Source organism: Thalia democratica, chromosome 9, assembly GCF_965202585.1.
Source record: "Thalia democratica chromosome 9, ktThaDemo2.hap1.1, whole genome shotgun sequence".
Taxonomy (NCBI): domain Eukaryota; kingdom Metazoa; phylum Chordata; class Thaliacea; order Salpida; family Salpidae; genus Thalia; species Thalia democratica.
Window position 1 is genome coordinate 31,888,318 of NC_139173.1, and position 19,401 is coordinate 31,907,718.

The 19,401-nt window shown below is 26.5% G+C and overlaps 1 protein-coding gene across 2 annotated transcripts; it reads left to right on the forward strand.

Moving 5' to 3' along the window:
- The first annotated feature begins 431 nt into the window (after window positions 1-431).
- Window positions 432-11,582, forward strand: LOC145844066 (small ribosomal subunit protein mS35-like). Of its 2 annotated transcripts, none has more exons than XM_082951405.1 (7): window positions 432-544; window positions 683-890; window positions 1,721-1,845; window positions 6,891-7,030; window positions 7,791-7,912; window positions 8,033-8,102; window positions 10,980-11,582. In XM_082951405.1, exons 1-7 carry the CDS (start codon window positions 439-441, stop codon window positions 11,253-11,255), a joined length of 1,047 nt encoding a protein of 348 aa, XP_082807531.1. In that variant the 5' UTR covers window positions 432-438; the 3' UTR covers window positions 11,256-11,582. The 2 variants fall into 2 exon arrangements, with proteins under 2 accessions (XP_082807531.1, XP_082807532.1); XM_082951406.1 differs by having other exon boundaries at window positions 434-544; window positions 686-890.
- Window positions 11,583-19,401: the final 7,819 nt, after the last annotated feature.

Below are 19,401 nucleotides of genomic sequence, written 5' to 3' on the forward strand. Positions count from 1 at the left end.
AAAATAAATGAATTGTTGAAAGAAATAATGAGCAACGTTTTAAAATAAAACAGATTTATCAGTTTTTTGAAGTTAATATAAATGTTCTGGTTTAAATCAATAAATTTTGTAAAAAATAATTTTAAAGGTTAAAAAATGTTAAGTTATAATAATGCTGTATTTTTTAAAGCGGTGCATATATTGAATTCGAATTAGAAATAGTTTTTAGTGTATATTGCAAAATTTTCTTAACTTTTTGATTGAAAAGAAATACTTACTAAGAATTTGTTTAAACTTGCTAAACTTTTTAAAACCTAAACTTTTGTTGTATAATATTTATTAACTTTTATATTATCTTATAAAATTTTTTCTAGTAGTTATATTTAAAACACATATTTAAAATTGAAGATTAATTTTGATAAGTAATTTTGTATATCTCTATTTACAGATTTATATAAAATGTTGAGGCTAACACCAAGGTATTTGAAAAATGCAGAATCATCAGCAAAACTTTTCAACTTATTTTCCACCACTGAGCCTGCTCAGAATTTGACTGAAGCAAAAGGTAAACTAATAAATACACCTTGTAATATCTAAAATTTTCTATATACTATATATTTTTTTTGTTTTATACCTTTTTTATTTTAAAAATCTAAAAGCATATAACTGAATTTGAAAAATGTTTTTACTGACATTCAAACAGTAGAACCACACGAGGAAAACAAAAAAATACCAAAGCCGTTTTTGGACCCTGAACTGCAGGACATCCGGAAATCATCGGAACTCCGCTACATCATTGAGGAGGAACTGTTTCGTCACAATGGGATGACTGACGATGACGCCAGAAACTTTTCGGATCACTACCCTTCCCCTCAGCCCTTCGACCCCTACAAGACCCCCTTCCCTGTCAGGTGGCGATTTTAAACAAAAAGTAGTAATTTTATTTTCAGTAAATAATAAACATTATGCATTCATATGATGTCAGCTTGAGTTTTTGAGTTTAGATTTGTGTTTAGTTTCTGTTTTAATTTTGTCTTTTTTATCAAGTTTTAACAAGACCCCCTTCCCTTTCAGATAGAATTGAAAAATATTTGTAAAATTAAAACTAAATATTAATGATGTTATTCATACTTAGTAGTTGATGTTATGAGGTCACATGATTTCAGTTTGAAGTTTTGTATGGGTTGTAAAATTGATTTGGTGCTTAATTTCTGTTTTTTATTTTGTGTTTTTCGACAAGTTTAAGGACAAAACCATGTATTGAAAATACATTGTTTTATTAATTTTTCTTACACAAGAATTTGGATAAGCTGTTTATTTTACAGTTATTTTGGGATAAGTCTACGTTTTTTTAATGTAAAAGCCTGCCAAAATAGTTTAAAAAATATCTAAAATGCGTAAATGCAGAACTTCTTATTAATACTTTTAACAATTGAAATAAAGTTTTGAATAATTATGTTAAGCTAAAGTTAATTCAAAGTTTTATTAAAAAAAATGTTTTATATTTATGAACAAGCCATAAGTGCAAATATATATTTGAATATCTAAACAATGTACCTCAAAACATTATAAAAGACAACAAAATATTACTTAATTATAAACTTTTCCTTAATTTATATAAAACAAGTCCTGTCCAAGCATAATATCAGTCTTAAAACCCATTTAAAATATCAGTCTGTTTTGAGGCAGATTTACTAATTTAAGCCTACTTAAGCTAATAATTTACAAATATTTATCACAGGATGGGGAAGAAGTTGAACTTGTGCGTCCAACCGGACAAGTTCGCGAGCACCGAGTTCCTGAAGGTTCAAAACTTCCTTCACGCACCACCGCCCACCGTCAAGAAACAGTGCGATGCCATTAAAGGTTTGTTTATGTAGTTTTATAAGTCACGCAGACTTGCATAAAAAAAATTTGTTCTTTGATCATCATTTTATTTAAAAAATAAAACTCATTAGAATTTTATCCCCTCCTAGATTTATTTTGCTCGTGACCTCAAATTTTAAGAAAGCGGTCTTAAAATACATAGAAATTTATGTGATACAAGATTTTGAAATATTATCACTTATCTATCGAAAAACAGGATTCACAAAAGTTTTTTGTAAGTCAATATAAAAATTGAATTAGAAAAAACAGAAAATTAAAAGGAGATAGCTTAAAATATGTTTTTAATGTTGTGAATTATGTTGATGATTGAAATATCGAATATTAAAATATTTTTTTTAAACAGTCTACTTTCGCCTTTGTAGCTTGCACCTTCATGCAGTAGCTGTTTACCTATCAAACTATGATCCCTTAAATAGCAAAAGCTACAAAAAGCTTAGTTAAGCTGTAAGAAGTAGTATTAAAGTTATGTGAAAACCAAGATTAACCCATCTGTGGTTTTAAAATAACTATATATTTATTGTTTTTTGAATTAACATAGCTCAAATTTTAAATATATATTTTTTGTAACTATATGATAATAATATATGTGATAGTTAGTCCTCATATAAAAATAAAATTTGACATTTTTTTCTACACTGCTAAAACCGCATTGTGGGTTGCAACTTTTTTGTAAGTAACTTTCTAAAACTAAATTCATAACATACCAGTGGCGTCGCGTGGTATATTTTTTAGGTGGTGCAGAATTTAAAAAAAATCCCCTACTTTAAAACTTTTTTTTATCTTAAATAAAGACTTTTTTCTATAACAATTACAATAAATTGCTATAAATTTAAAAGACTCAAAAAATGTTAACTTACTTATGAGTATTAATTTTTAAGAAGGCTTTAAAGTTTTAACTAACAGTAGAAAAAATTTAGACAAATCAAATTTTTATTATATTGAAAAATACAGCAACTTTATTAGTTCTTTTTTTTGACTCAACTTTATTTAAAAAATATTTGATTAAACATCATACTAAGAATGGTTATGTTACTAATGTTTGATTTAACAAAATAATAAATGTCTTATTAGACTTGACAAGAAAATTAAAAAGTCTACAAACAAAACAAAAAATGTTTTGTACAAACTGCAAGTTTATTTTAAGTAAAATTTATTTTACTAAGTAGAAAATAATTGCTTATTTATTGCTAAATATTGAAAAAATAAACGAGTATTAACTTATAACTAATTAAAACTGTTGATGTTTGAAAAAAAAAAGCTTGACTACTAAGTTGAAAACACAAAAGTAAAATAAGCAAGCTCATAAATATCAATTATTACGAAGTCTCTAACTTACAAGTCAGAATTTAGATTAAACAGACTAATATTATAATAAGAAAATACAGCAAATGCAACAATATTTCTCTTAGCCTCAACTTTAGTTTAAAAATATTGGATTAATTAAATATCAAACTATTTATATTAGTTTTACTAATATTTAATTAAAAAAACCTATTTATACTTGGCAAGTAAATTAAAAAGTCTACAAACAAATAAAACGTTGTGTACAAATTGAATTTTTTTTAAAGAATAACTTACATTACTCAGTAAAGAAATTTTAAAGAATTTAAAAATACAATTAAGATAAAAAAAAAGTTTGACTAAGTAAAAAACTCAGAAGTAAAACAAGCAAACTAAATAATATTAAGTTTTACAAAGGCTCTAAAGTTAAAACTTAAAGTAGCTTACAGTTTAGATATAACAAACTTATATTTTAATAGAAAACACAGCAAGTATAATAATATTTCATTTTAGCTTCAACTTTACTTGAAAAATATTGGATTAAATACCAAACTAAAAATAATATTTTTACCTATTTTTAACTCAACAAAAAAGGAATGCATAATGAAGCTTGGCAATTAAATTAAAAAGTCTACAAACAAAGAAAACCTTATGTAGAAATTATAACTTTTTAAAGAAAAACTAAACTTGCTTAGTACAGAAAATGGTTACTACTGAATAAAAACCTAAAAATTAATCTGAAGTTCTAACTTTGCAAACATAAACACTTAAACTCTTACTTTTCACCTTTGTAACTATAGTTCATTCTTCTCTCCTTTTGGTTGATAAACTTCTCCATCACCTCTTCCTTGAAATTAGTACAGTTTTTAAGAAGTCCCTACCAATTGAAATTACACTTAAAGAATTTAACCTTGACTGACCCATGGTGTTTCTCAAAAATGTTTTGATCCTTTTCAAAGATGAAAATGTTCTTTCAGCTTCTACACTAGTCATGGGAATAGTTATCAGAATTCTAAGAAGCTTTACAGTCTAGTTAAATATTTTAGTCAGGTTATGTTCTTCAAGATATAACAATATTTTCACTAAAACATCCTGATGCGTTTCTGTACGTGAATAAAATGTTTTCAGTTCTCGTTCTAACTGTTTACATTCAACTACAGGATAACACTTCTTCACTGTTTCTATAAACTTTAAAAGAAAACAAGATTTATAAACAGTAAAGTATTTTGCCAAAAATAACTGCGAAATTCTTAAATGGCATGAAAACTTGAACCTTTCAGTGATGTTGAAGCTGACACTATCACAGACTTCTTTTGCTGAAGAAGAAAGGCTTTTTTTTAACATTCTCTGTACTACTTGAACTGCAGCTTGAAATGTTTCCAAATGTTGTTTAACTTTTTGAACAGTTAAGTCTGTGCATTGCATGATGTTATACAAAACTTCAACTGCAGGCATAATTTCCTCTGTTAACTCTGACAATTGGCATGATTTAAGCTTAGAAACTGTCCAATTTACTTGACTAGTATTTTTCTGCATTTTCCTAGTTATAAAATCTATAAAAATAGCATTTACCTTTTTCAACAAAAATTTGTTTTAGCTATACAGAGTAAACTAATAAACAGTTTCAATATTAAAAAAAAAGCAAGGTTGTCACTCTGAAAACAAGGTTGCCACTCTTTGAGTCAAAAAACTGTCCTGAGTGACCTTGAGTTGGGATGAAACACTTTTTTCACAACTTGATCTTATTTTATGTAGTTTTTACCAAGCTACAAGATGTTTTTTACAGATTTAAAAAATTTAAAATATTTTTTTAGATGGTCAAAGTTGAAGGCAACAAAAGGTTCCTTATGGGAGGCACAAATTAAAAAAGGGTTAAAAATGTTTCTTTAGATGTTTCTTTTATAAAACAAAACAATTTGCTAAAATAGAAATCCAAAACACTACGAAAAAAAAAGTTATAACAAAAGTAATTTTTTTTTGTATATATAAAAATATATATTGATACTTTAAAATTTAAAACTTCTCTTCAACAAAAGTAAAAAAATTTTATAAAAAGTAGGATGAAAAAGTTTGATAAAAATTGCTTTAAAAATTATGGAGCATATAGGTTTTCAGTAAAATTGTATTTTTTTGCTGTTTTGGTTTGCTCCTTGTATAATAAATCATTGTACTCTCTGGCTTTGACCGGTTGTATCTAAAAGTTTAATTGGAAATTTCAAGTTTATTAAAGAGTAACTATTAGCTTTCTGAAAAAGTTAAAATAAGAACAACATAAAAAAAAGAGCCTATACACCCCCCCCCCCCTTACCCCTTACTATTTTGCACAATTTTTTTTTACATACATTAAGATTTTTATTAATCTTTTTTCTAAATTTAATATTTTTTTGTTGGAGATTAAAAATTCAATAATTCTTTAAGGGTATGTTTTCTTTATTTAAATTTAAATTGTTTTTCATTTTGATGACAGTATTTTTATCAGGAGCTCAACTTTTTTAAGTTTGGTTGGTGAGGCTGTTGACTTTTCAATAAATTTAAAGATAAATTATAAATATGTAACCATTATAGCAGTAAAAAAATGGTTAGTTAGTTTTCATGTGGCCATAGGGTAAAACACTTATTTTTTAATTTTAAATAAGCTTGTTATTTTCAGAGTAAAAAACTAAAACTGCTTTAGTCAGCCTGAATATTTTTCTAATTTGGCCTGTTTTAATTTATCTTGGGTCATCTTGAAGTTTTTTTTAATTTCTAAGTAATCCTGATTATGAGGCAAGGCAACCATGTTTCAACAATTTTATCTAAAATTTTTGCTTTGTTTATGAAAAAATTAAACCAAAAGTCATATAAAGTAGACTAAATTTTCCTAAAATGTTAAACTACTCTAAGTAATCAAAGTTTCTAAGTTAGGTCTATTTACTTTATTTAAATATGTGACTGTTTCAATAATACTAATTTTTATTTAATATAAATCTATATTATTTTTCTGTATGAGTAAACTAGAAGTTTATCATAAACTTCTTAACATTTTTTTCAGAACTCAAATTTTACATTTAAATATAATTTAATTAAACATTTTATTAACTTTATGATAACAATAATTAGTTATAGTTAAGGTTATGTATGCAGATTAAAATAAAAAATAAAATTTTTAAGACTTTGGTGATTTAGGTTTTTTATCTATTTTTTTCAAAATATGTAATTTATGACAAGTTTTGCTCTTTTATTGTTTCGTTTTAATCGAAGTGATCTCTTAAATTTAAAATATCATGTGGGTATATAAACTTAAGTTTGCACTTTGCAGTAGCTTAGCTTTGTTTTTAATTTATGTTTACAATAGCTCGTAGATGATACTTAAGCAAGTTCTATTTTAGGGAATTTTCAACTTAACTTACTTACCGCAAGATATTGATTTTGCGGTAATTATTGAAGAAATTTTGCTTTTTTGAGTTCATTTGCGGCAGTCAGCTAAGAGTTTGCGGCAGTGAAGTGGGCAAAATGGTCGTTTTCAAAATTATAGTTTTAAAAGAGATTTCGTTATAAAAAATAACGAAAACGTTATAGATACTTATTTTTTTCTTACAAAATTTCAAGGTGGTGCAGTTGCGGCAGTGCAACACCCCACGCGACGCCCCTGTAACATACTATATTTATACAAATTATTTATAATATAAAATAATAAAAAAATGAAACCCAACATTTAAAGTTTGAGTTTTAGTAACTGTATATTTTAAACAAAAAAAATGTAGGTTTGTGCACGAAATTTCCCGAGCACCTTGAAAACGAGATGGAGTTGGAAAAGGAGTTTCCAGTGGAAGTTCACACCGTGGACTACGTCGCTTCGGCTAAAAACCCCAGGGACGAACGTGCTAGGGTGGTCGAAAAGACTGTGAGTTGAATGAATTATAACAAATTCATTATATGTTTGTTTTAATTAAACATTTATACTTAATTGAGTTATTAAGGCCATAGGGGGGTCCAACATTTTTTTTTACAAAAAATAACTTTGGCATTAATATGAAAGCTTAAAGTACAAACTACAAGCCAGTTTTTATAGAATTGAAAAATATCATTTAACTTTTTTGTAAAAATTTTCTGACACAAACGTATGGAAGGCAAATTTTTCAGGGTCAATTTTCTTGGAAATTTTAAAATTTACTGAAAATCTATCTCCTCCTTCATTTTTCAAGCAATCTTCTTCAAATTTTCAGGAAACGTTCCTTATAATAAAAGGAAAAAACGTTACTTTAGAATTTTAAGAATTTAAAAAAATTAAAATTTTATCACAAAAATTAAAAAAAAAAGTTTTTTTTTTTTAAATATATTTTTACAAATTTTTTTTTAAATTCCAAAGTAACGTTTTTTTGTTATTGTACAAAGATTAGACTGTAAAAGTTTGAAGAAGATTGCTTGGAAAATGTAGGAGGAGATAGATTTTAAATGAAATAGTTTTTGTAGAAAAAATTCAAGATTTGTAGTGATGACAGAAGTACTAAAAATTAACTTTTATTTTAAAGAGCTTCGCTAGAAATTAAGGCTTTGTATAATTTAAGGCCTTGTATAGTAAATAACAAACCCATATTTTGTATCTCAGTCATCAAAATGAAGTTAACTTAAAAAACAAAACTAATTATCAACAATCACACCAGATAAGGCTGTGCAACCTGGCGCTAGATGGTCACGCCAGGAGCAAGATGATGAAATTGGCCAATCAGAACGGCCGTAAGCGGTACAACCCGGCATCCGACCAATTGACGTTGGCCAGTGACAGGTTGAACAACAAATCTTTATAGCAAATTTCTTGTATGGTTTAATTGTTATTGTTATTATTGTTATTATTATTACTCTGTTGTTATATTATATTGTTAGTATGTTATATAACTCTACGCAGGTGCCCGTTAAAGAAGCAGAATTCAGATTTCGTTGATTACCTGTTGACTGCTCTGTACTTTGAATCATGGGTTGGTTTTTTTATAAGTTAATTTCATTACTTTGTTTATTGTTTTATGTTTTTATTGTTATTTTTATTGCTTTCTTTAGTATTTTGTTGTTTATTTATTAAAAAATGTATAAATAGTAAACACGTAAGGTAAGTGATTAGAATTAATTAAGAAGGTAAGCTTTAGTATATACAGCAGGGTTGCCACACGGTCAGGAAAAACTAAAAAAAAATGACAAAAGTCAGGAAAAAATGGGGGTTTTTGAACAAAGTCAGGAATAGTCAGGAAATTTGACAAAATTTAAAAAAAGGTCAGATTTTGTCAGATTAATTTACAAAATCCATTATTTTCCAAAACTTTAAATAGGAAAAAAAAATTTTTAAATCCTTTTAAGTCAGACTAAACTTACAAAATTATTTAATTTCCAATGCCTTTATCTGGTATAAATGAATAAAATATCCATTCTAAAACTGCAAAGTTTTTTTATTAACATATTGAACAACTACCCTACTTGAACAAGCAGTTTTTTTATGCTCTTTAGTATTGATGATCTGTGGCAAGAACACTTCCATAGTGAAACTGTGATATATGCATAAAAATTTTCTTGCATTTCTTTAGTTATGTGATACTCTTTTGCAGCCTTTTTTGACATTGTACTAGAGTACCCAGCCTATTGTTGTCTTTATGCATGAGAACATTTCGTGTTCGGTAATTAAATTTCTGTGCATCATTATGAAAGACGAGAGAGTTACGAACCTCAGCTTAACCAATTATTTAAGGTTGAATTAAATGATCAAGCTTCCCTAAAACCTGCCCTTGATCAAGGTTGTTGTTGATTTAAACACAAATTATAATACAATTATAATAAGTATCTTATAACTTGATCAAGAAATAATTTTAAATTTAACATGTTTGAAATGCATCTTAACTTAAAGCACACCAATAACCGCCGAATCCTCTGCCGAAACTGCTTATATATGCATTAAAAAACGCATTAGTTCTCTCAAATAAATAATTTTATTGTGGGAAAGCTTATCAAAATGCATTATTTTTACAAAATATTCCCACGCCCTAAAGTCATAAAACATTTATTACTTATGATTCCCGTTTTAAATAGATTATTTTTAAGAGTTCCCACATTATCGGTACACTGCAACCAATTTGCTTGCAAATTTGAGGAAAAAAAAAAGACCTAGTTGAGGAACAAAAGATCTTAAATTCAACAAAAAGTATAGATTATTTGTTATAAAAGCGGTTGAAAATATTCGGCTATTGGAAGTACAATTGTAAAAAATATGTCATGCTTAAATCCGCATAGCCTTGAAAAAAGTAGGAGTCACAATTGTTATTAAGCGTTTTGCCAACATTGTGCACTTCTTAACATAGTAAAAAATGTGCTCCCACTCTGAAGGTGATACTAGCATTGAACAATTTAGAACTTTGGTAAATTATCCAATGAATGAATTAAAGTTCAATAGCTTCAAGCAAAAGGAAGATTTTTTGGATCAGTTCTATTTTGTAACATTTAAATTTTCTGCCAAATCTTCTCTCGGAAAGTTGTTGCAACCATTATTTGTGTTGCACAATGACCAGGCTGAGGTCGAACTAGATTAAGTATTAACAAAGCTCTGCTTTAAAATAGTATGAAATAAGAAACTATTACATCCAGAAGAAGAGTTAAAGATTTTATGTAGGCATACAAACTAGAACTGTATCAAGTTAGAAAATAAAAGAATTTTGCTGATAGAGCTGTTTATTGCAAATACATCAATCATACACAGATGGTTCAAGTGATGTAATGGAAGTTAGATGATTGAATTCATCAAAAAACTGTTGTTTTAACCTGTATAAAAATAAGATTGGAAGATTTATATAGTTTCAAGTCTATGATTATGTATTTTAGAATAAGTTTAACTTAAGAGTTTAGATTTAGAAAAGTCAGGAAAATTTTATTTAATAGCCAGGAAATTTTTCTCAGCTTGATCTGATACAGGTTTGCCACTTTACCTGGGAACCCGAAAAAACCTGGAACTCGACAATTTAAGTAAAAATAACCTGGAAAAACCTGGAATTTTCATCAAAAAACCAGGATTTTTTAATAATTTTAACATTTTCAGTATTAATTTCGATTTGACACAAAATATCTATAATGTAAATAAGATTTTTTTGTCATCATCAAAAAGTTTTTTATTAAAAAACACATTTAAATTAACTTAACAGTATCTTTTCAATGCTTTTATACTATTTAACACAGTTTCATGTATAGAAATTAGCTTAAAACTAAAAATAGACCCAAAAATGTGTACTTTTAAAAACCTGGAAGTAATTTGGAAAGCCTGGAAAAAATTTTGAAAAAACGAGTGGCAACCCTGTATATATGAAAATTTTTATACTACTTCAATGAAAGTTAAAATTTATTTTAGTTGTGTATTGTTATTTGTTATATGTTTGTTAATTTTCATAAGAATTTTCGTTTTGTAAAATATAAATGCAAGTTAAATATATAAGTACTGAAGGGTTTTAAACAAGAATTGTTAATCCCAAAACTTAAATTTGAATTGATTTCGCAGTTGATAATTTTTGAACAACAATAACTCTGTTGATCTTGTTTTTGATTGAAATAGTAATTAAAGCCAGTTAGTATAAAAAGGCTAGTGTGTACTTTTAGTATGTAGTATTTACAACGTTTTTTATTAGTTTGTTTCTGTTCTTGAAGATGTTTAATATTGTGTCACATTTTAAAATGCTTTTGTTTGAGGTATCTTGATAACAACTTTTTTGCTTTAACTTGAATCAAATAGTTTTATATAATAAAAACTTCTAGCAACTTAAAAAGTGTACAAAGGACACATACAATGAAAATTGGTAAATAAAACTGTATAATTATTTTTAAAACAGAAAGAAGAAAAGTGGGAGAAGTTCGAGAACGCTGCGCAGGACGGCACCGACAAGTTCTACGAGTGGGAAAGTTCCCCGTCTCGAAACAACCTGAAGAACCACAAAGTTGCGGGCGCGCAAGAGGAGGCGAGGTACCGGGAGGCGGTGACGGCGGTCAAGCTGGAGCCGGATCCGCTGGAGAAGTACAAGTTGGACGCGGACCGGAGGAGGGTCGTGGAGGATTACAAGAAGTCCGTGCTAGGCCTGCTCGGTCTGAAGAAATTGCAAGTCGCTTGATTGAAGTGAAAGTAAAGTTTAAGAGTTTGAAAAATTCAGATTTATAAAATGCTATTTTTTGGTTTGACACTTATTTATTATTCATGCATCTTTTGTGCTGGCTTGCGTTAGGTAACTCTAGAGATAACTTTTTTGTTTCAGTTTAAATTTTAAAAAGTTTACTTAATATAAAATTTTACAGTTAAAAGATTTATTAAGAGATAAATTTAGATGTGATTGAACTGAGATACTTTTATTGTATAAAAAACTGATATTAAATGGTTACATATTTATTTTAGCTTTAGAAATTGCTGGATCTCTTCGTAGGGAAATTGTTAAAAAAAAAAAACTTCCAAAAATTTTAGTTAATTCATAGTTAGTACAATTAATACTAATTATTTTTTTAGTACTTTACTGAAGATAATAATAAAATGTTTATTTATTTCAGTTTCGACTTTGAAAATAAAATTTTATTTTTAGTAAAAGTATGGCTATAGTTTGATTTTTTTTTCAATTTACGTATAAATAAAAAAACTAAAGCTTAGTCTTTTACCGTTAAAAACTTTTTTAAGTTCTCGTCTAGAAAATTATCGTTGAAAACTGAACAAAAGTACTATTTGAAAATATTTCTTACTTCTTAAGAACCTTAAAATTTTATTGGCTGTTAAAAGAGCAAGATGTAGAAGAATTATGCAATTATGAACTTGAAGATTTAAGCAAACACTCTATAAATTTTCAAAAAAGAATTTATGTTTTTAGCATTTGGAATTAAGCTGCAAGTCCTAACAAAAAAATAAGATATATTAAAACATAAATCTAAAGCGGGGTTTCCCAAACTTTTTTTCATAAGGCCCCCTTGCTCGAATAAATAAGTTATTGCCCCTTCCCACTTTTTCAAAAAACTACCATTAAATACGCTTATGAATTTTTTGTTTTTGCTCTTGATCATCAACTCCAGAATATCTTGTGTAAATTTCAAGTTATGGCCCCCTGTGGCACCTTTGCTGCGTATGACCCCCTAAATTTCTGCAATAGCCTACTTTGGGAAACCCTGATCTAAAGCAAACTGCCGATGAGTTAAAATATGAATTTAATAATTCAACATCAAGTTTAGAAATTATTTCTAAAATATTTTTGTTACAGTGGTCTTGGTCATGAAGTAACTACTAATATAATGTTTTTGTTTATATAATAGATAAACTAATGTATAAATTATTAATATTAATAGATAAGTTTATACTACTGTTGTATTTCATTTTTTTACAAATCACTGTAATTCGTAATTGAGAATTTAGCATTACTTACTTGTCTTGTAATTTTGAAATTAAATATTTTATTTTTGATATATTAAAAAATACTTGTACAACATACAGATGGAAAGACTAAACATTAATAAGTTTAAAGTCTTTTAGATAGACTTAAAAAGTTTCATTTATTAGTTAACATCAAAGAAACTAGATTTTGTGGAATAGACTTTAAAATTTAAAAGTTTTTAATCTAATAAGTATGTGTTTTGGCAACTTTCAATTTTTCGGCAAACATTTTTTTAGTAAAATAAAACCTTTCAAGTTTTATTTTAAAATAACGCTTTTAGTTAAATTAATTTAGTCATTTTTGACTAGTGAAGAAAGTCATGAACTAGCACATTGATTTTTTTTAAATTTAATCAGTTAGTTCCGGCTCTAAATAATCCTGATAAGTTTTTATTATACTGTGCATAATTACTTAACATGGGAACCGCTCAGTTCCAACCCTCGATTAATTCCCACCCGATCAAGTTCAACCACTTACCGACCAAGGGGTAATAGTTATATTAGAAATGAATAAAAATAATAGTAATAAATAACGAAAAAAAAAAATTGGGTGGGAATGGTGCGCGGGCGGGAATTGTAAGTACATCTTTTAGTATAAATAATTTAATAATGTTTATTTAAATTATGGTTTATTGGCATTTAAGTTATGCTTATTTATAAAAATTCGACTGAGTGGAGTTAGTTTATTGAGTTTTAAAGTTATGTGTTGCTGGAGATTTTATTTTAAATAAAAAAAAGATACTAAAGTTGAAAAAAAAAACAAGAAATCAAAAGTTTTTCAGACTGCCTACTAATAAGACTGAAACTTGATGCGTTGAACATCATACAAATGCATTGTGGACAACAGTTTAAGTTCCAACGTTTCAATATTTTTAGTAGTTCTGAGTTGTTGTGGATTATCATTTTAATAAATATTTTTCTCGATTTTTTTCACCATATTAATCTTGTTTATTAGGTTAACTATGGCTGTGAAAAAACTTAGAACTTACTAAAGTATTCATACTTTTTATAATTATATATTTTCTTTATGCATATGTTTTTTGAAACTATTTTGATAGTTTTTAGTTACACCTTCATATGAATATTTTGGTTTTCAAGCTACTTTTTGAGGTACATTATTAGTAATATATTACTAAAAGTATTAAGAAAGAATTTAAATTGTCATGTAACTGAACGCTGACCTAAAAGCGGTTACATATGTTCTAGAAATCGATAGCTTGATTAGTGAGAAGCAAAATTTACAGATGTTGGTCATATCAAGAGTTCAAGTTTTAATTACCTGTTTTGTTCTGAAAAGTGCACAGTCTAACTTGTAGCAAAGCAAATTTTGCTTTTGTTCCTTATATTATATAATTTAATAAAGTATCTAAATTAAAATTTGTTGAATTTTTTGTAAAACAAACTTTACTTTAAGTAGTGAACTACCGGATCTACAAATTACGACCTGGCTTGATCCGGATTCAAGCAAAAACATTGTCGGATCTTGGATTCGGTAGATCAATAACTGCAAGTAATACTAAGTTACTTTATTTAGACAGCTAAAAATACGTGAAGTTTGTAAAAAAGTACTCCTTTTATATGAATAGCTTGTTCTATAATTATTTATCTCGTTGGTATGTATTGTCAAATCGTTACATCAAGATAATTAAATGCCTAGCTAGAAACATTTTTACTTAAGTAATTTTTCGCGGATTGACAATTAAAACTTATTGAATTAAAAAACTCTACTTTCTAAAAAAACAAGTCGACAATGATCTTAGATTAAGTTAAATACAGATTTTGAAATAAACTTTAATAAAGAATTTAGTTCACATCAACTAATATGCAAAAGAAGATTGTTTGTTTTTAAAGTTTCAATTGCTAAAATTTCTTCTTACCAAAATAATAAAAAAAATAATAGATCTATTTATTTTGAACTACTAAAGATTTGAGACTAACTAAAAAGTATAAAGTTTAATTATAAACTTATATATTTGCTTAATATCACTACAAAGATCTAACGTAAAGTTTATAGATATTTGATTTAAAAGTTCAAGAATAAAGTCATTTTACAAATAGAAGAAGAAAATTTTTTTGAAACTGGAGTAAATTAACTGAAAAAAGACATAAAATATTTCTAAAGTATATCAAACAAAAAAACTGTTTACCTACTATAGATTTAATTTTTTTAGAACTAAATCTAATTTTATCATATTTTAGATGTTGTTGTACCAACAAGAAAACAATAGTTTGAACAACTTTTAAACATTCTAAAGTAAAATTAATGAGTACTTTGTTTATTATAAAATAATTTTGTCTACAGCAGAGATTTAAAAAAAAACTATTGACATTTAAAAAATCCCTGGTGTGTATAAAGTTTTTAACATAAAATGAAACTGCATTAAAAAGTCAAAGTTCAAACTTACAATTTTATTTCGTATGTATCTTTTCAAAATATTTTAAGCTTAGAAAAATTATGTTATTATTTACTAGCAAAAAAATGCATTGAATTAATCGAATGTTTCCTATTAAGCAGAGCGTCTTAATACATATTTACTACAACATTTACATTAGTTTACGACCTTAGCTAAGTTTTCAATGTATATCAACGGTAGAAAGTGAAAAATGTTGGTAGTAGAAGTATTTAATGTTTTTTGTTAATAAGTAATAAATGAGTGAGATATGTTTTAAATTGTTATTTAATTGTTTTTTAGCGAGAAAAATAGAGTTATAAAAGTTTAGTCTAAGGGGTACGAAGAAACCTTTCGGTTATCCAGTCAGACTCCACGGATACTGTTTAATGTGTTGTCCAGAATAAGCTATACGTTTCAACATTTTTATGTTATAAGATACACGTTTTCAACAAATTTATTTTTTTGTTATTGTTTTTCAAAATGTTTTCAAAAACAGCTTTTGAAAATTAAAGGGAAATCAGTATAAAAAATTTAAATTTTACAGTTTATGTCTTTAAACAGGTTTGTAAATGCATTTTTTTTCCTGTAAACTACTACTATTTGTTGTGTTATATATGGTATCTTTTGATTACTTAATTTTACTGCTTTTTTTCAAATATAAAAATTCTTAATCATTTATAGTTTCAACAGTTAAAGCAAATGAGTGATGTGTAGTTTAATAGTTGAAAGGTATTTTGTTACACCAGGTCTTTTGACCATACTTGTTTTTAGGGTGATATTTTTTATGTTTGCAAGTATTGTTACTTCATGAATAATAAGCTATTAATATTATAAGTAATAATCGGAAAACATTATTTTTAAGAAGGTTGTTTATTAATGCTGCAATCTTTATTTTTTTGACTTTTTGCTTAAAATAAAAATAATACTTGACTTTGTACATTACATACTGCTCACCTATAAAAAAAAAACAGAGTTATTTAATCTGTAGAAATCTGTAGATTTAATGTTTTGAACTTAGTTGAAATTAGTTTTTATTCAACTAAATTATTGTCTTTACTAGTAGGAAGACAAGTAGTTATTCAGGTTATTTTTAGCACAGATGAGGTATTTTTTTTGCCATCATTCATTAAGCCTACGGCTTCTCAGTTTAGTCCTAATAGAAATATTTTATTTCAAAATATATTAGTGATTGATAAAAGTTTATAAACTTTTAGTAAAATAGCATTAAAAGCACATCAAAGAAGTAAATTCGATTCATGTTATACAAAAAAATTCAAGTGTGTACATTTGAATCTAACAGTTAAACTTTATTAGTTAGTATATGAAATTTTTTGTTTGAAGTTAAAAAAACATTCAGTAACGTTTTTTGAATTAAAAAAATAATACAGATAAAAATTTATAAAATACTTTTACGTCCTAAAATTTTTAGTTTTATATCGTGCTTGAGTCGACTGCTTGGTGTTCTTAATATAGTTTTTCAACAAGCATTACTCAACAGAAATTTATTTTGTAAAAAATCTATGTAGAAAAAATAAAACTTAACAAAAGTTAAAAATCTATGATGAAATTCAAAAGAACAGAATTAAAAGTAAACCTAAGAACTTTACTATATTTATTCTATCAAATTAAAGTAAAAATATTAAAAAAATTCAAATTAAAGCTTATTATAAAATACAAAAACTAACTAAATAAAACAAGCGTGTTGAAATGCGTTATAAAACAAATGAAGTAAGTTTATGTAATTGCACAAATGTTAAAGAAGAAAAGTTAGATGCAGATGTATGACAAAAAGTTCAAGATTAAAAATCTAACTTGAATTATATATAAGTTCTGAAGCTCACTATAAAATGCACTAAACAGTGTTGTATGTAATTATAAACTATGGTATATAGCAGGGGTCGGCAGGCAGTTGGTGGTCGCGGGCCAAATTTAGAGTTTCCAAAGTCTTCGCGGGCCGCAGTTTTAGTTTTAGTGACATTTGAATAATATTTTGGTTTTAGTTTTAGTCACACTAAAGAAAGGCTTTAATTTTATTAACCTCCTTATTTTAAATAACTTTTAGCTATACATAGAATGCCTGTTTAAATTAATACTTATTAGAATAGAATTTACATTGACTAATATACTCAAGTGTTAATAAACTATGTACTTTCATAAGCACTTAATAAGTTAAACTTAATACTTTAGTAATTTTACTTACAACCTAACTCTGTATAAAAGCCTAACTTGAAAGACAATTTATGGGTTAATTTTATACATTTGTTAACCCTTTTTACATATTTCTAAGAATATTTACTTCAAAAAAAGTTTTTGCGTGTTAAATAATTTACACTCATTAGAAAATTTATTAATTAGTTAACTTAATAATATTAATACCTGTTTGTATTCCAGAAAGCTAAAACAAATTCTTTAACATAATTTATATTTGAAAATTTAAAAAAAATATCTTATTAGTAATTAGTATTTTACATGGTTGCCACTTTAAAAGCAAAAACTTCTGAGTTGTATCAAACCAGCCTAAGTTTATTAAAAGTTAAAAAAGCTAATAAATAGTTGTTAATCAAGCTTAAATACCTAGTTAAATTATCATCATTACCAAAAAGTACACAAAATGTAAGAAAACAATAAAAAATTACAACTAGTAAGCTACACTACAGTCATAAAAACTATTCTGATAATTAAAAGATTTCTTTAAAGTTTTTGTAGTAAAAGTTTCACACACACCTGAGTTTTCAAGCTCTAAAATAGCCTGTTTGTGTAGCAACCCAGTTAAAATAAAGTTCACAACATAAAGAAATAACGAAGGTTATTAACAGTAAATAAATTACATGCCAAAAAATATAAGTCAGCTGGAATGGACAATTAAAATTTTTAAACAAATTTAACAAAAGTATAAAATTCTGTTGAGTCATTAGCGAAGTAGAAAAACTTTTTAGCAATTCTTTATCTGGAAAAAGCTTTGCATTTAGAAATAGTATTTGTAAAATATAAGACGAGCTACAAGAATAAGAAAACGTTAGTTAGGAGTTATTGCGAGAAACGATAAAAAAACAAATCACCAAAGTCAGTTCTCCAACAAAGCACATGATTATCTTTAGTAACCATAGAATGATCAGAAAAAATTGTTAAGGCAAGTTTTAAAGTAGCAAAATTTATTACTTAAAATGAGATACCGTTTAAAATTGAAAACTTTTCTAAAGAATTTATGTTGGCGGTAATGAAAGGCTTTTGTTTATTTCTTCAATGACAACTAGATGTCGTGTTTAGGAAATGCATTGAGGTCGCATAAATCAGATTAGGACTTTAATCAATCTGTTAACATGAGAGCACTAATAAAAAAAACTATTGCTCATCTGAGAATTTTTATTAGAGATGTTTTTACTATCGTTGACATTTTAGTAGAATTTCTTGGTTTAGTTTCAAAGCAAAGCACAAAAACTGGTGAAATTTTACAAGTAAAGGTGCAATGCACCAAAACAAAGTTTTTGGAAGTACAATTCCTTCTTTTATTTTTAGTATAAAGTTTAAAAAGTTGAAAAAAATGTCTTAACAAACATATCAATATTAAAAAATACTGTTAAGCTACTTTGATATATTTTCTAATAGAAAACTATTTATTCGGTAAGTTTTTTGTGTCAAATCGAAATTTTATTACTTTACATGAAAAAATTGTTTGAAATTCTAAGTTTTTCAAAAATTCTCAAATTCAAGTTTTTTCCAGAAATTTTAAGCATAAATTTTCAAATTCAAAGCTTTTCCTGGATTAAAGTTTTTTGGCAACACTGATTGTTCACACTTAAATGTACACAATAATATAAATAACATTTTGAATTATATTAGCTGCAAGACTTAAAATCAAACATATGTTATAGCTCAAACTAACACTGTTGATTGAGCAAAACATACATCATAAGTTTAATTTGCCACTCTTTCAAGCAAAAAAAGCCAGCCTGAGTCAACAAAAACATTCCTGATATTTTTGTATACAAAAAGCAATTCTAGCCAAAAACTTAAAAAATGACTAAGTTGGCCTGAGATTTAAAGTCTTTTAATAGTGATAGTCTGAGTGTGTGGCAATGTTTAGTTGTTTATTTGCTTGAATTTGAACTATTTTGATTAACAATGTACAAGTTTAATAAACTTACCATCTTTAAATCTAGTTTATATTAAATAGGTAACTCCAAAAAACAGCAACTGTGTGTATTGATATGCAAGGCATAAAAATTAAATAAGTTTGACAAAAAAACTGTTTGAATAATGAAAATGTATACCTAACAAAAACTATGTTAATTTATTTCATATATATTGTTTCAAATGTGTGTGTACAATTTAGATATTACATGTAGAAACAACAAGGTTAGAAAATTACGCATAAACTAAACTTTAACTAACTAAAGTATTAAATAAAAAGTGATTTAAAACATGAGAACCTTTTTAAGTTGGTTTGCATATAAATCAATA

What these genes read in the sequence shown, in the direction of transcription:
- LOC145844066 (XM_082951405.1), top strand. Translation starts at nt 439, where the DNA reads ATGTTGAGGCTAACACCAAGGTATTTGAAAAATGCAGAATCATCAGCA. An exon ending in GAATTTGACTGAAGCAAAAG is followed by an intron (nt 545 to 682) that starts GTAAACTAATAA and finishes ACATTCAAACAG; the next exon opens with TAGAACCACACGAGGAAAAC. An exon ending in CTAGGGTGGTCGAAAAGACT is followed by an intron (nt 7,031 to 7,790) that starts GTGAGTTGAATG and finishes CAATCACACCAG; the next exon opens with ATAAGGCTGTGCAACCTGGC.